General features: G+C 39.8%; 1 protein-coding gene across 1 annotated transcript in view; it reads left to right on the top strand.

The window, feature by feature from the left end:
- Slc25a21 (solute carrier family 25 member 21) overlaps window positions 1-16,820 on the top strand; it is a 465,218-nt gene that overhangs the window by 257,095 nt on the left and 191,303 nt on the right. Inside the window, exon 2 of the mRNA XM_031357304.1 lies at window positions 233-281. Coding sequence (XP_031213164.1) covers window positions 233-281 — 49 coding nt within the window. The remainder of the gene's footprint in view (window positions 1-232; window positions 282-16,820) is intronic.

Below are 16,820 nucleotides of genomic sequence, written 5' to 3'. Positions count from 1 at the left end.
TTTGCTTTTTTTGTATTTTTTTGTTTTTTTGTTTAATGGCTGAAAACAGATTCTTCTATCATACAATATATCCGACCACAATTCTCTTCCCTCCTTCCCTCCCAGCTCCACATCGCCCCCCTTCTCCCTGAGATCCATTCCACCTCCATCCACATTCTTGTTTTAATCTTAATTTTTAGGAAATCAATAGGTGTCATGTATGTTCATTGGCATTTTCTTTATCATCTTTCAGGTCTTGTAGAAATTTGCCTGATGCATCCTCTCGATGTGGTGAAAACCAGGTAAGGTTTTGTATGAACAAGTTTTATTGACCTTGGCTGATATCCAAGTTAAGATCTTTCAGAACACTAAATGCTAGAACTTGTCCCAGGCCGGTAGCTTCTCCCTACAATGGCATCTAAATTTGCTTTTCAAAGAAAGTACCACTTGACAGATAGAATGTGAACAGTGAGGAGCATCTTTGGAGAAAGTCCTTTGGCAGGTGTGCAGCACTTTCTGCTGTCACATGCCAATGATTTGTGATGTACTGGTACATGAGGTAAATTCATCAAATTGATATAAAAACCAAATGGTATCTAATGAACTATGGCAGTAGCTTTTCATTTGGCATTGTACATAATAGATTGATGTCTAATAGTCAGCATTTTTATTTCAGGTGAGCTTTGTAAATGACAGCTAAGGAATTTATTCCTATAACTCTTTGCCAATGCAAAGTGCTGTACTTCCATGGAGATGCTTTAGGAAGGAGAAAACCTAGAGGAGTGTATTAAACCTACCTACCAGGAATAGAAACAAAATCAAAAGCAAGACCAAAAATAACAAAACTGTAAAGTTTAATTTGATCACTGTAGAGCATGAGGGAAGGGAGGAGGGGAATGACTTTAATTTTGGGGGGGGGACTTGTAATATGTCAATTCCCCTTTACTTTTTCCCTCCAAACTCCCCTCTGTATTCCTCCACATGTTTACTTTCATGGGCTCTTTTTTTCTTTAATTATTATTGGTGTCTGCCTCTCTCTCTCTTTCCCCTCCCCCTCATTACTTATGTTTATGTTTTGAATAACCAATTGGTAAACTTTTTCCTGTGGGGGGATTAGAGCATATTTTTAGAAGTTTAAACTCTGGCTAAATTATTGACCTTTATTTTTTTGAAATTAGAAGATTTTAGTGTATTGTGAATGTTCCCATGTATTTGCATTATATAAATCCTAAGTGATAGGGCCGTGGTCCTGATAAAAACCACAGCATGCTCACGTGGGAGGTTTATTGGGGTGGCGGATCCAGAGTCAGCCTCTGTGAGAGAGAGGAAAGCAGAGAGAGTGGGGGCAGGGAGAATGTAATTTTTATTGAGACACGGGCATATGTGTAAAACATGCGACAGAAGTGACAGTGTCATCTCTTAGGCAGCTAGAGATGGCTTGTCTAGTCACTGGGTCCCTAGAAAACTGGCTGTAAAGGTGTCTGATTGTTGTGGAGTCACTTTTGGCTGTCCATGGATGTGCCTGATTGCTAACACTAACAACACCAGCTTATGTTGTAGCCTACTAGCAAATGTTGCAACAGTAATTCTGTGGTTGAACAAATCATTGCTTCTTCAGTTAGGAATTACTTGATGAGTCAGACTGGTCATTTGATGGATGTTTTATTTAATTTGTCTAAAGAGGCCTCTTAAATTAAATTTTCTTAACTTTTTCTTAATTTAATGAATGTGTATGTGTGTGTGTAAACATGCAGGTGCTTGTCATGTGTATTCCATAACTTTTTAGACACAGTTATTGGACTCAGTGAACAACTTATGGGGTTGAATTCTCTTTCAATGTGTGAGTCCCATAAATCAGAGTCAGGTCATCAGATTTGGTAGCAAGTGTCCTCATCCACTGAGCCATCTTGCCAGACCCTGCAGCTTTTCAGAGTGGTTAATGGTGAAAGCAGAAGAAAGGGTCTTTTGCATGAAATCATATCACTTTTATAGTTGAGATGATAAGATTTGGCTTGTGACTTAACCTCCCAGCTGTCATAATAAAATACTACTGCTTAATTAAAAGCCGTTTAGTTCCCACACGTTGGGAAGCTGGGAAGTTCAAGATCAAGGTTGGGACCCACTCGGTTCTTACCACGAGCCCTCTTCCTGGCTTGCAAACATGAGCTCTCATGCGGAGAAGCTCCGTGGTCTCTCATTTTCCTTCTGAAGTCCTTGATTCTGTCAAGGTGGATCCAACCCTTGTGACTCTATGTGAACCCATCACCTCCCAGAGTCAGCTTTCAGATCTTACTACATTGGTGGTTTGAATCTAGGCAGAATGCAAGCATTCAATAATTTCAAGTTATTAAATCAAAACAAAAGAGGAAAATCATAGGTTACACCCAAATGAAGGTCACTGACCTCTAGACCATGTCCTCAGATGTTTTCAAAAGAGAAGGCAAAACCTACTGATGTTTTCTCTTTCAATTCTTCTAACCATCTATGAAAAGCCAAGATATTACTGCTAGGCTTGCTGGGTAATACATTTTCTTTTTTAGAAAGTATGGTTTCCTTCTGTTCCAAAAAGCTTAGAGAAATGAGAACAATCTAAATAAAACAAGACCCTAAAATTATGACCATTCCATCATTCCCACAGTCCTTGCTCATCTCCTCAACAGTGATACTCAGTATCTAACTGCAGCTTTCAGGATAAACAGGTTTTTCAGAGTCTCCAAATCTATGAAGAGTCTCATCAACAGAAACTTCAAAAGCTCCCCCGATTCCTTTGGCTAGATTTGAATTAGACATTACTTGAAATACATTTACCAAGTAACTTGTGCCTTACATATTCTTTGCCACATACCAATATTCTTATGAAAATAACATTTATTAATTGGAATTTTCATGTGCCCTTGCCAATCTTGAGGAGAGAGGGATAACACCACCCCCCCTTGCAGGTGTCCTGAAAGAGAGATGAATGATAAATGCCAGCTGACCTGTGTGACAGCAGAAGGTATACTTATTGAATGCCCTATTTACAGCCTAAGATCAATATATGTAGAATTTCTTTTACAAGTGAAATGTGAGATTCATAGGACTTACCCACTCAGCCACTAACAACATAGCCAATGGGCAGGAACAGATAAAAACGCTGGGTTCTTCACTGTTGTGGTCTGTAAGAGATGAGTTCCTTTCTTAAAGTATAAGACATGACTTCATTTTTCCATAAAAGTGTTTTGGGAATTATAAATTAGAAAGGAAAACTGGAACACTATTTAGAAACCTTGTGATTACATGTGGCCTCTGCATGAAGACTCTCAAAGTTATCTTTTGGAAACATTTACTGCCAATGTTTTCAGTTACAATGCCTTCTTAAAATTACTGTATTTCTTTTTTCTAATAGAAGTAGAGATCTAACTATGATACTCTTGCTATGTAAGTACTTTTGCTACAAAAATCAGTGACTGAACCTAGGCGAACTTCTGCTTTCAATCTAACCTATGAGGTTATAGAAAGTAAAGGGTTTGGAGGATTACATTATATCTTTATTTTAAATTATGTGTTATCTCCTCAGGTTAAATTCAGATATAACAAATTCTTAGTTAATAAAAGTGGCAGCTTCAAAATGTATACTCCCCATTCGGTCTTCAGTGGCGTTTGGAAGAGTCTTTCACCAATTAAAAAACTTCCAAAATATTCATTTTATCATGATTTTTTTAACCATTATATGACCACATTCCCTGATAGTGATTATATATGAAATTGTTATCAACCAAAAAAAAGATGAAAATCATCATTCAAGTACACAAAATAAATGAATTAACTATATATAGAATGACTATATTGGGAATTAAAAAACAGCAACTAAGATATATTCACAAACATCTGGCCCAAACATGCATGAGGCCCAAACAGCTAATGCTCGGTGGCCTCCTGTCTCATTTCTTAAGTTAGTCTCATTCACTTTTTGATTCATCAAAACAATAAATGTTCATTGTATAAAAAGAGTCTTTAACTCTTGTGTCAGCCAAGACAGGTTAGGTTGTAACAGGCCTGAATCCCAGGAGATTACAGCACAGAATCTTTTTCTAATCGCTACCTCATGTCCAATATGAATAGATGCCATAGTCCATTTCAGCTGCTGTAATTAAACACCATACACTGAATCCTTGTAAACAAAAAAATAAATAAATTCAGTTATGGGATCTGGCTTCTACAACTTCTTTTCCTTACAGGCTCCATATCTATCCTCTGGAGGAGGTCTCTTTCCTTATTCACAGGCAGCACCTTCTCATTGGGTAGTCACGTAGCAGAAGAAGGAAGATACCCCCTGGAGTCACTGTTATAGGGACACTAACCCATGCATGAAGGCCTCCAACTACTCACCTCCCAGAATCCACCACTTCACACCTTGGAGAAGGAAGGATTTAGACACTTGGATTTGGGAGATGGAACCCATTTAGAACACAGTAGCGGTGCACGGTACTTGCTGAAGTTGTTCAGCCTGGTGGAAGCTCCGCTTCACTGTGCTTTCCAGTCTACATGGTAGAACGTGGCGAGCCCTAGGCTTCCTGTTGTTTCTGCTGAGAATTATGGTTCAGAACTACTCATTTTACTATACCTAGCCAACCAGAAGTAGAAGTATGATCATCCCCTTTGATTGGGAGGACCCATGTGTCAATATGCTGCAGGCATTCATGTCCATTCCTAGCCATATACAAAGAAACATCACTCATTTACACATACTAGTTCCCGTTCCAGATATAAAAACACTTTGGGCTACTAGCTGCTTCTTTTAAAATCTGCTCCCACATTTCGAAATGTTATACTCATCCTGACATTGGCTTCAGTCATGCTTCCCCCCAGTTCATGTCCTGTCTGGAATCTCCAAAGGTAACCTTTGGAAACAGTCTCTGCGGATATAATTAGCCACAGTGCAGTTATACTGAAGTTGGGAAGGTTCCAAATTCAATATACTTTGTATTCTTACAAGAAAAGATTTGGAAAGATAGACAGAGAGAGAAGGAGAGAAGGAGTAAGGGAGGTAAGGCGGTATGGAGGGAGCGAGGGAGGGGAGAAGTCATATCCAATGAAGGTGGTAATTGGAATTATGCACCTGCTTGCCAGTGCATGTGTGAAGGTTCGCTAGTCATTTATAGAGGCAGGGATGGTGGAATAGAAGAGATTTAGGAAATAATTGAGCATGCTGCCCTCACTTATCGCTTTTAAATATCACTCATGATACATGCCCCCTTGGTTAAGATCCACCCGATTAATATCACTTATTGTTTGGCAATGCAGTTGTTTATTGCTGAGCCAAGAGATGCTCAATGACCCGCTTTCCTGCAGTTGGTTTCTTTTCCTTTTCATTCTTCAGCCTCTGCGTGGTTGGTGCCAATTATTATTTCTCCCAAGATGTTTCCATAAGTTTCTTAACACTGTTGTTTTTTACAAATGTCATTGTTATGTTTTTTTAAGAGTGGGTTTATTTATAATCACCTGGCTTTTTTCTTAGGCCTTTTATCTTTTACTCAAGATTGTGTATGGCAGAGAAGGAAGAAGCTCACAGTATTGCCGTGTTTCTAGCATGGAACCACTCTCCTGCTCCCAATCTGGAGCTGTCCTAGTTCAATCTTCAGGGAGTAAGCCACAAGGTGTTTAGTGAAGTGAACAAAGAGACATTTATAAACTTTCCAAAAGCTCATTTTCCCACAGTCACATTAAATACCATCCATCGTATCTCATTTTCCAATATTTTCCAAAGGGCTTCCAATGCCCTTTGCTGATGTCTCCCTCCTCGGGTACTTTGGGTATAGCTTTCTCTGCTCTACTAATGCTGACCTCCATCCAGTTCCTCTTTTCATTTATGTTGTACAGAAGTGTGTTGACATCACAAATCTATCGCCATTTCTTGCTGTCTTCTTTGTTCTTCTTATGGGTTTACACTTATTTGTAATTCCCCTCCTGACTATATTTATTAGTCAGAGCCTAAGCAGGAGAATACACCCACTCTGAGCATTCAAGACAAAGAGAATTTAATGCTAGGAATTAGTTACTCAGATGCTAGAGCTGTGTAGGAGCCAATAGAAGTCTCTGAGGCAACCCAGAGATTAGCAGTAGAGCCACAACCCCAGATTGGCTAAACAAAGCAAAGAGGTGTAATACAGTCATCCTGGTAATTATGGTGGAAATTACAACTGTGGCCAGTCTTTCGAGTGCAGATGGAGCCTCAGAAGAGAAACAACCACCAACACATCCTCTATCTGAGGCTAGCAGGAGCAGGGCCAGGCCTCCAGGGTCTGGGTTCTTTCTTCTTACCACCTTCAGTGTCCAACCAGCACTGCACCTTCTTGTTGACTCATGGTATTCTGGGAGGCACAGACACTTTGCAGTGATCAGTCCTTCCACATTAGAACAGGAACGAAAATCAAGAAGCAGATCTAAACAAGTAGATCCAGAATTTGTACACTATCACTTTAGTAAGCTTTCTTTAATTTATAATTTTCTTTATAGGATATATTTTGAAAATATTATTGCCACTCCAAATCCTCCAAGATCCTTTCTACCCCATCCCCATCCAACTTTATATTCTTTATCTCTGTCTCTTAAAAAAAGAAAAAAAGGAAGGAAGGAAGAAAGAGAGTGAGAGAGAAAGAAGGAAAGAAAGAAAGAAAGAGAGAAAGAGAGAGAAAGAAAGAAAGGAAGGAAGGAAGGAAGGAAGGAAGGAAGGAAGGAAGGAAGAAAGGAAGGAAGAAAGGAAGGAAGGAAGGAAGGAAGGGAGAGGAGAAAATCAGCACAAACAAAAAGGCAAAAATACCAAACCAAACAAAAACTACATGCAAAAACATGAAGTCTGTTTTATGTTGGCCAACTACTCCTGGGCATGGAGTCTGCCCTAAAGTGTGGCTGATATGCCCAGTGACACTCATGTTTTGTTTTGTTTTGTTTTTTTCTTTCTTGGAAGGAGTCACTTATAAATACTTTCTTGGTCACAGGTAGACAGACTTTGGTCTACTTCGCATTCTCCTTGCTGGGACTTTGTGTTTTGAATCTGTGTGGATCTGGTGGTAAGGCCCTAGTGAGGCTACAGATTCCTTATGCCATTAAACCTGGAAAAATCAAGCTAGTGTGCAAGTAAAAGCTCCACCCCTACTAACACTCATGGTGCTGGAAGTTACATTGCAAGCCTCCAAAGAAAAGAAGTAATCACCAACATCACTCAGCTACAAACCCTGTGACCTGCATCAGCAACCCACATACAAGATATGCAAGATTTGTTTCATGGTGCAATCATGACACAAATGTTATGGGTGTGACCAATCGGTTCTTGTTTGGACTTAAGGTACTCATTGATACATAGCCCATTCCTGACACTGCTAAAATGATCAAGGATCATGGTACCTTAGGGAAAATCTACTGCTATTATTCTCATAAAGGAACATATCAATAAAATGACTCATAATAACATATTGCTATATCCATAGACCAGAGTATTGCTTAACCCTCATCAGAGAAGCATGTTCTTAGAGAAGATGGTGATTAACACAGATACCCACAACTAGACAATATACAGAGAGAGACTTTAGGGGCTCTCAGCCATAAATGGGATTGTCTTTAAATTCTCCCCATCAAGGCTCAGGCATGTATATGGAAAAAGAGTAGAAAGAGTGTAAGAACCAGAGTGTTGGATGACTCTAAAGAAACAATGTGATCCAGACACAAGACTGATAAACATGTGAACATAGAGACAGCATGTACAAGATCTGCACAGGTTCATTTTAGTAAGCTTCAAAAAATGCAAAAACAAGCATGCATTTCCAACCCATCATATTGAACCAAAACTTATATTACATCTAAAAAGCTGATGTTTATTAACCCTTTCATGGAGAGGTAGTTGGGGATTGTACTTCTTACTTTATATAGGAAACAACTTTTCTGCTTGAGGTAAGTATGCCTCAAAGTATAGACCGTTGCGGTCAGAGGCTATCCAAATGACCACAAGTTTGTTCTAAGTGTTCCCACTGAAATTTAACAGAGAATATTTACTGAGGTAGTGGACACATTACAGGTACATCATCAAGTCAAGATCTCTTGAGATTCTCTCTACAGATTGGCCTTTAAAGTGACTTATCATTTTGTTTCTACTCCAATAACCTCTGCATAATTGTGCTTAAGTTCTTTCACTAAGACCCTGCCTAAAAATAGTAGAAAACTCTATTCACTTGTGAGACTAGAAAAATTAAAGACTCACAGTTTTCTATTCTCCCGGGCTTAAAATAGACAATCCATAATAATTCTTCTCCCTGTCTCCCTTCAGATTTCTTTTTTCTGAGTAAGCTCCATTTGGGGCAGCTGCTCTCACACAGTGAGAGCCTCCCTTGGTTTCCTTGCTGCTTCCTGCTCATGTACAAGGCTGTCTGGGTTTGAATCCTGCCTCCTTTACTCATTACCTGTTTGGTTTCATTAAGTTAAGGAGCTTCGCTGAGCCTCAGTTTCCTCTTCTCTAAGTGGAAACAAGAATAGTAACCAGATCATTCTGGAAATAATTGAGCCACACACAAAAGGCACACACACACGGGTTTGGACACAGCGAGTAGCACATACATTTACATGCATACACACACACACAAACTATTGTATTTAATTCTAGGTTAGCAAAGAAAGGGAGAATATGAAGACAAATGGAGTTTTTAAGGTAGCCAGGGAAACATATGGCAATATACAAAGTATAGGAGAGGGGAAACATTTAATATGGAGTCAAGTGGTTTCAAGTTCCAAGTCGGAAAAAAGTGTGTTATATGAGCACTCCATTTATACCCTTCCACAGAAGGTGTTTGCAAGCAGAGAAGCCTCCTGGGTCTGAGGGCAGGAGAGCATTGGTTTAGTGCATATGTTCCTACTGACGTCATTCCACACATTCCACACATCATCTTAGCTGCGTGCTGACATTATTACATATCCCCAAAGACTATCACAGTACCTGACCTCCAGGAGGTGTCCGGTGAGTGCTATTGGATGAAAGAATAAAATAGTATTCATTAATAATCAGAAATAACACTGCCAGCGATGTGACCATTCTGGGATATGTAGAAAGTTAGTAACAGACAGATGTATTGTCTTTGTTGAAAAATGTAATTTTATGGAAGAGCCAAGAAGTAGAAGTCTATTGAAATGGAAGAGGGAGTGGCATGGTAGTCAGGAACGTTTAAGCCTGTGGAAGAGTTGCAGACATTAACATGGGGGTGAGGAGGTTTCCTTTGGCTGTGTTCAGATGAGATGTGGGTGGACTAAGTCAGGAGAGAGGACAGAGGTGCTGGAGGAGCACAAGCAATGAGCTCTGCAATGTGAGGCAGAATGGGAAACTTCATCCCAAAGAGCACCAGACTCTGGAAATAAACTGCAGGACTCGTGTGGGACCTGTACATTTTCTAAGATCCTCATTTGAAGAAAACAAACAAACAAAAAGGTAAAATTAATATTAATAACATAGCTTACCAAACCTACGTTTAAAACATTGCCTTAAAAACATATCAATAGAAAAATTACTAGTGAAATGTTTTCCAAACCTTTTCTATGCTAGAAAAGGTTCATCTGGAACCCATTTCACACGAAGATTCACATCTTAATACAGATTAGCCAGCTCCATTGCAGTAGCCACATGGGGCTGTGGCTCCTAGATTCCATAGCATAGGCTATTCTATAGCATGCTATAGAATTAAGTGCAATGGGAAGAAGATGCCCCTTTAGGGTGGTAAGGACAACTGTCCAGTGATTCCCTCATAAGAGTATCCTCTCTTAGAATGGGTTGACAATGGCCCACAAGCAGGATTCCAGTTTGCATTTGGGTGGGGAGTAAACTGCATATATTACTTCTAGGTTTGTGTCCTAGTTTCCTTCCTATTGCTGTGATAAACACCATGGAAGAAAAACAACAACAACAACAACAAAATGACCTGGGGGGCAAAGGGTTTATTTGGCTTATAGGTTAAAGTCTGTCACAGAGGATAAATAGAAGAGGGTAATAATTCAAGACAAGATCTTGGAGGCAGGAACTGAAATAGAGAAAATGAGGAAGGCTGCTTACTGGCTTACTTCTTCTGGCTTTCTCACCTACTTCTTTTATACATTCCTAGGTCTACCTGTCTAGGAATAGCACTGCTTGCAAAGGACTGGGTCCTCCTACATCGATTAGCAATTAAGAAAATCTCCCATAGACTTTCCGACAGACACCTCAATCTGACAAAGAGGGTCCCTCAATCACAGCTCCTTCTTTCTAGGGGACTCTAATTCTTGTTAAGTTTACAAAAAACTAACCAGAACAATTTTTATTTTTTTAAAAAAAGGGCATCATTCAAAACAGTAAGAGTTTGTGGACATCACTGTATAAGGAGGTTGTAGTTTGCATCTCTTTGATACATTCTTATTCTTCCAGAATAAGTTATAGCCTGCTGGAGAATGGGTAGGGGAACCCTTGGTCATCATCCCTCCTCTCAACACAACTTGCACTTCTCACACTTCTCTCAAAACATATTAATCACTGAATGAATTCAAAAGACTCACATGGGTTGAAAATTTAGTAACCATGTGCTGTTATGTATGTGCTTATGGGGCTTTTACTCAAGCGGTGGAGATTGATTTACACAGTATCAGTGGCTCCTGCTAAGCCCCGGACATACTCGTTGTCACTCTAGGGGTGGAGCACACCGATACATATGTTCACCAACCTCCTGGCTGATTCTTACACACTGAGGCCACACTGGCCATTGAGTCAGCCTTTGGAAACCACTGATGAATACCCTGTAGACAGTTCTGTGAAGAGTCCTGTAAAGACTCCCCTTTCTAATGAATGGGTGTTAGTCATCTCATTCTCCCGTGGTCTCATTCATTTCATTTATGTGAATGCTGTCATGAGCTGAGCCGAAGTGGAAAGGGAAAGCTTGCATTGTGGAACTGGTTCTTCAGTTTGTGAGTTGATATGGAAATATATGTTTCTAGAGCCAGAAATGATGCATTTTGTCCTACCGAGTGGGGTCATGGGGGCAAAGCTAAGCCCCAGGAGATAGAGCAGCAGCAGCAGCAGCTGTTCCTGAAAGAAGGTAAATGACTCTGGTAGTTAAGTATGATTTAGGGACAGAAGCCTTTCACAAACTTTATTAAAAATGAAACCTGCGGATGGGCAGGGCTGAGCCACTGCTTTGTGGGGAGTCCAACAGGGACTGAGGATCCAGGGCTGGGAACATCCACAGTCCCATTCACCAGAGAGGAAGCAGAAATGATCTTTAAAGTGAGCATTTTAGAGGTTGGCAAAGGGCCACTGATGAGCCATGAAGCCAACAGAACGGTGGTGTGGAAAGGAGGAATGCATCTCCCCCAATACGTTGTTTTCTTTTTGTGCTAAGGAATCCTTTTAAACTAAGAGCTGTGGGAGGGTTGGGATGGGCTATCCAGTAGTGCCACCACAGCCTAAAACATAAACAAGCAGCTGGGGAGGTGATTTTCATGTGTTAGTGACTGGCCAAGCTTATAAAACATTGAGTGTACACTCAAGGCTAGGCCATGGTTGTGGCTGACTTCTCACTATAGATAGACAATTGGGGTTAGACCACGACTGTGGCTTCTTCCTAACCATGGGAATTAAGTGTCTGAAGCACAAGGAGAAGATCCACATTTATACAGTGTATTTTTATTGAGACTCTGTCATGTAGCTAGGTCAATTCCTGGCCTGCACAATGGTGTGAAGGCATGACAGTAGCCTGTCCACATGGCGTGTTTGGGAGCTGTGATCACAGTAGGATGCTGTGGTCTGGATATGGAATGTCCCACAGCAGCTAGTACTGCTTTTGGAGTGGGTGGAAACACTGGGAGGTGGATCATTTTGGAGAAGATTCACTGGGGTTATCTCTTGGAACTGTCTTCTAGCCTCTACTCTCCCCAGCCCTGTTACTCTGACACCCTGAGTTGAGAAGCCCTGCTTTTCTATATATCCCCCTCTATGATGACAGCCTTGTCCTAAAGTGACAGGGCCAATGGGCTAAGGTCTCTGAAAACCTAAACCAATATCAATCTTTTCTTCCTCTTTAAATGGTTTCTTTCCAATATTTTGCCCAACCTAAGGAAGATAAGACATGAAATTTCTCTGGGACTAGTTTTATTTGTCCAAAATACTTTTTATATTTCCCAAGGCAAAGAAGATATTGGATTGTGGGGAGTCTTGCAACTGTATTGACTATGCCATTAATAAATATTTGTTAATAGTCAAATTTAAAAGTAGCAGAAGATGGAAGTGCAGATAGATGGAAGGAATAAATGGAGCAGTTTGCATTGCTTGCCACATCACAAGGCTATTTTGAATGTATGTTAAGTAAATATATGCTTTAAAATACCATTTGTGCTACTAGGGAGGTGGCTCAGTGGACAGAGCTCTTATTACAAGTATGAGGTCTGGAGTTCAGATATCTAGAACCCATGTTAAAGCTAAGAAAGTTAGCCGTCTTAAGAAAGCTAAGGTCTACTGTCATCCTAGAACTTGGAAGGCACAGGCAGGTTTTCAGCCAAGATAGCTAGCTAGATTAGCTGGAATTGGTGAGCACTGGGTTCCGGGAGAGACTGCATCGATTAAATGGAGAGAGATTGAGGAAGACAGACAACATCAACTTTGTGCCTTCATATGCACACTACACACACACACACACACACACACACACACACACACACACACACACACACCTTCACAAGCACCTGCATGCATATTTGTCCCATACATACACACATCATACACAACTCAAACATATCTACAAATATACAGGCCACCCCCAAAAATGTCATTTGTCCTCAACAAAGAGCACTATTTGAAATTTATCATTATCTATGAATTCATGAAAAACTTTAAAATATCTCACAGTTCTTTTCATTTTTTATTTTGTCATATTCTTTAAAATTTATAAAATATTGTAACAATAAAAATGAGTATTATAAAAGTTGTTTGATATAAAACAACAACTGAACAGTCTTATATAGATGCTTGTCTACAACAATACTGTAAATACATACATTTTTTCTCAATATAAATTTTAAATAACTCCAAACATATTAACTGTACATTTTAAATAGATTTGTATATAAGTATATTTTAAATTCCAGGCCAGAAAGACTGGAAGGAACCCATGCCACTGGACTGGTAGATTTCCTGCTTGCCCGGGTCCCACTGGTCCCAATTACTTCCAGTGTTGGGACAGATGTTGTGTCCTCTGATCCTATATCCTAGGTGTGTTAGAGCACATGGGAGTGGAGCTTCCTCTGGCTGTTGTGGGACTGGCTGCAGAGTTTGCACCCAAGGTCTGCTCAGGGCACTGGCCCAGACAGACCAGAAGGAACCTGTGCCACTGGACTGGCAGAGTTCCTGTGTGCCTGGAACCCGCTGGTCCCAGTTACTCCGGGTGTTGGGACAGATGTTGTGTCCTCCTCACCTCTGATCCTATAATCAATATCTCACAGCTTTACAGGGAGTGATATGACATAAGAATGACACTAAAACTATATATATATACACACTGTATATATATACACACATATATATACAAACTGTATATATATACACACATCATACACAACTCAAACATATCTACAAATATGTATCTATCTATCTATCTATATATATATATATATAATCTTATTTTACACATCATTACAAAATACTGCGTGTCTACATTCTCAGTTTGTATATCTCTCTGGAGCAAGGCAATGGATTTGGGGTTGATTGACCATGAAGAGTCACCATTAAAATGATGTCTGGGATTTTCCCTTTGACAGCATTCCCCCTTTCTTTAGGACAGCATGGGCTGTGTCCAAGCTCCAGTAAGCTCAGAAGGAGCCACAAAAGGAAGTCTTGGCCCTCTACTTTCCTCGCATTTTAGTGGTCCTGCTGAGCATATAAACTTGAGCAATAGACTGGTTTGGTGCAAATAGTTGCCTTGTCCATATGGAGGGCTCCACATGTGCTGGCATTTGCTACCTCTGAACAGTGTGATTATTTCTCCAGTGCTCAAGGAGGAAGACAAAGCAGACGCCAGCAGGTCGATGCATTGTGGGGAACCAGTCTCACAGATTTTCTCAAGAGCTCCTGGAACTATGGAGTAAAATTGTCTCTCAGTGTACTAGCTGGTTTTGTGTGTCAACTTGACACAGGCTGGAGTTATCAAAGAGAAGGGGGTTTCAACTGGGGAAGTGCCTCCATGAGATCCAGCTGTGGGGCATTTTCTCAATTGCCCCTTGTGGGTGATGCCATCTCTGGGCTGGAAGTCTTGGGTTCTATAAGAGAGCAGGCTGAGCAAGCCAGGAGAAGCAAGCCAGCAAGGAGCATCACTCCATGACCTCTGCATCAGCTCCTGCTTCCTGACCTGCTTGAATTCCAGTCCTGACTTCCTTTGTGATAAACAGCCATGTGGAAGTAAGCCAAATAAACCCTTTCCTCCCCAACTTGCTTCTTGGTCATGATGTTTGTGCAGGAATAGAAACCCTGACTAAGACACTCAGTCTTATTAATAAGGAGAAAATTCCTGCTTAAAAACAAAATCAAACCAGTTCTTTTTGTTTTCATTGTAATTGACTCACTTTCTAACCCTAAAGTGTTCCTAAATATATCTATTAGCATTATTTACCTGTCAATCAACCACTATATCTGATGGAATTAGTTTTCAAATGACTTCTTAGAAAAACATGATTTTTTTTTATGAAATACATTACATAATATTTGTGAAGTAATCTCATTAATTTTGGCTTAGCTATTTTTTTTAACTAAGTCCATTAATATCACAATGGCCATTATGCTTCAACTACTTAGCCTTAGAAGAGTCCTTCTCTACTGACAAGATATTCTAAATCCTTCTTACCTCTTTTATTTGCTTAAATTCAAAAGTATCCAGGTCAACTCCAAAAAAAAAAAATCTGCTTCTTATTAGAAACAAAATTATTCTATCATGTATGTGTGCTCCTTAGTGGCCTCCACAATCAGTAGGTGCCCATCCTAAAAAGCCCTAGAATATGCCTCACAGGTACTACCATGAGACAGAGAGGGGGCTTTAAAAACCTTGTAGAGATGGCAGCAGAATCTATGACAGGAAAGGGAAGGAAGAGAGAGGAAGGTCCAGTCAGGAAGGGTGGAGACTGGACAGTAGATACATAAGCATGTGATGTGTATATTATTTAAATCTTTCCTTCCTCAATACTATAATTATATAACATTTATATTGTAGTAGATACTATAAAAAGTAAATAGAAGTATTAGTTACTTTTCTCAATGTTGTGACAGGAAAAAAAAAGTCATGTGTTATCTAGGCATTTTGGTATATACCAGTAACCCTAGCACTTGGAAAGTAGAGGAGGGGTGATAAGGGGTTCAAGGCTAGCCTTAGGGTAAAGTAAGTTTCAGGCCAGCCTGGCTACACAAGACTCTATCTCAATAGAAAAGGAAAATGTGCCATGGAGTAAAAGCTTTAGTAGGTTCTTCCTACTGTGTGAAAAGATATGACTGGGTATGCATAGAGAGAGGAATGCTTGAGATGAGAAAACTGTAGCTAGCAACATCCGGTCTCTTTACCATGTCTCAGGAAAGCTGGCTTTCAGTTGTATGTTTAGTAGGAGTCAAGCCTAATGAGGTCAAAAATTGGAATTCTAGTACAGTTGGAAAAGATGGTTACTGTGGATATCCTAGGAGACTATTTTCCTTTGTGTAAAGCAAGAATAAAATTTCTAAATTACTTTCAACAAACATAAATTTGATGCTAATAATATAGTATGCTAACCACAAACCTTGACCAAAAAACTATAAAGTGTTTAACTTTCTTGGAAAATTGATGAATTCCCAGAATATTCTTGTTGGGGTAGATAAAATAGCCTGTATTGCTTTTGGTTTGTAGTCAGGGCACAGCTGAGAATTAGTTCTGACATAATGAAGAAGTTTGTAAGATGATAAATGGAGCTGGATACAACTTGCATGTCCTAGGCCAAGTTCCTGCAGAAAAAAATTTCCCATTTGAGGGTTATTGAATATTTTTTCCAGTGAAACTTTGGTATCTAATAAGTTACATATCTCACTAATGCAAAATAAATCTGAAATTAAATATATTGCCAAATTTCAACCTATTATAGCTAACTTCTTGTTAGATATAATTCAGCATTGCTAAATACTAAAAGAAGACAACTTGAAATTTTAAATAATTTCTGCATGTATGTCTTTTGAAATCATGAAATTTTAAATAATCTCTGCATATATGCCTTTTGAAATCCTGACATTTGAATTGGTTAGAATTCTGATGCATCTTCAAGGAAAACCAGGTTATTAGACATGATGGCATCAGTAATTATGCATCATCTCTAAAGAGACCACATGGCAAGGTCATGTTCTGAGCACAAGAGATTAGCGTTCCTACTTCAGTACTCTAGGCTCTAGCTAAGTGAGCTAATAATTCAGGGTTTGACTTCTGAGAATGGAGACAATCCCCCAAAGCCTTGGAGGTGTCTTCCAGTATAATGCAGAGTGTTTTCCAAAATGTTTTCACCTCTGCCTTCCTGAAGCAAGCAGGCTCAGAAAGCCTCCCGCGTCTGCTGCCAGGCATTCTCCAGTGGATGCTGCGCTTTGCTGCCACCATGAAAATAGTTCCCATGATAATCCCCTACATAGCACTGATCAAACACATACACTCATTCAAAGAAAGACAGGTTAGCAGACATTATTCTACCACAAATACCAAATCTGGAAGGAGTAGCTTGAGCTACTGCATAGAGCAATCATTGAGTTCCTGGACACTCAGAACACGTGTTGCAGACATGGGCAGAGATGAAGTCAGTGAGGAAACTGATAC

Source organism: Mastomys coucha, unplaced genomic scaffold (genome assembly GCF_008632895.1).
Source record: "Mastomys coucha isolate ucsf_1 unplaced genomic scaffold, UCSF_Mcou_1 pScaffold6, whole genome shotgun sequence".
NCBI lineage: Eukaryota > Metazoa > Chordata > Mammalia > Rodentia > Muridae > Mastomys > Mastomys coucha.
The sequence above is the reverse complement of the archived record's forward strand: the minus strand, read 5'-3'. Positions and strand labels throughout refer to the sequence as shown.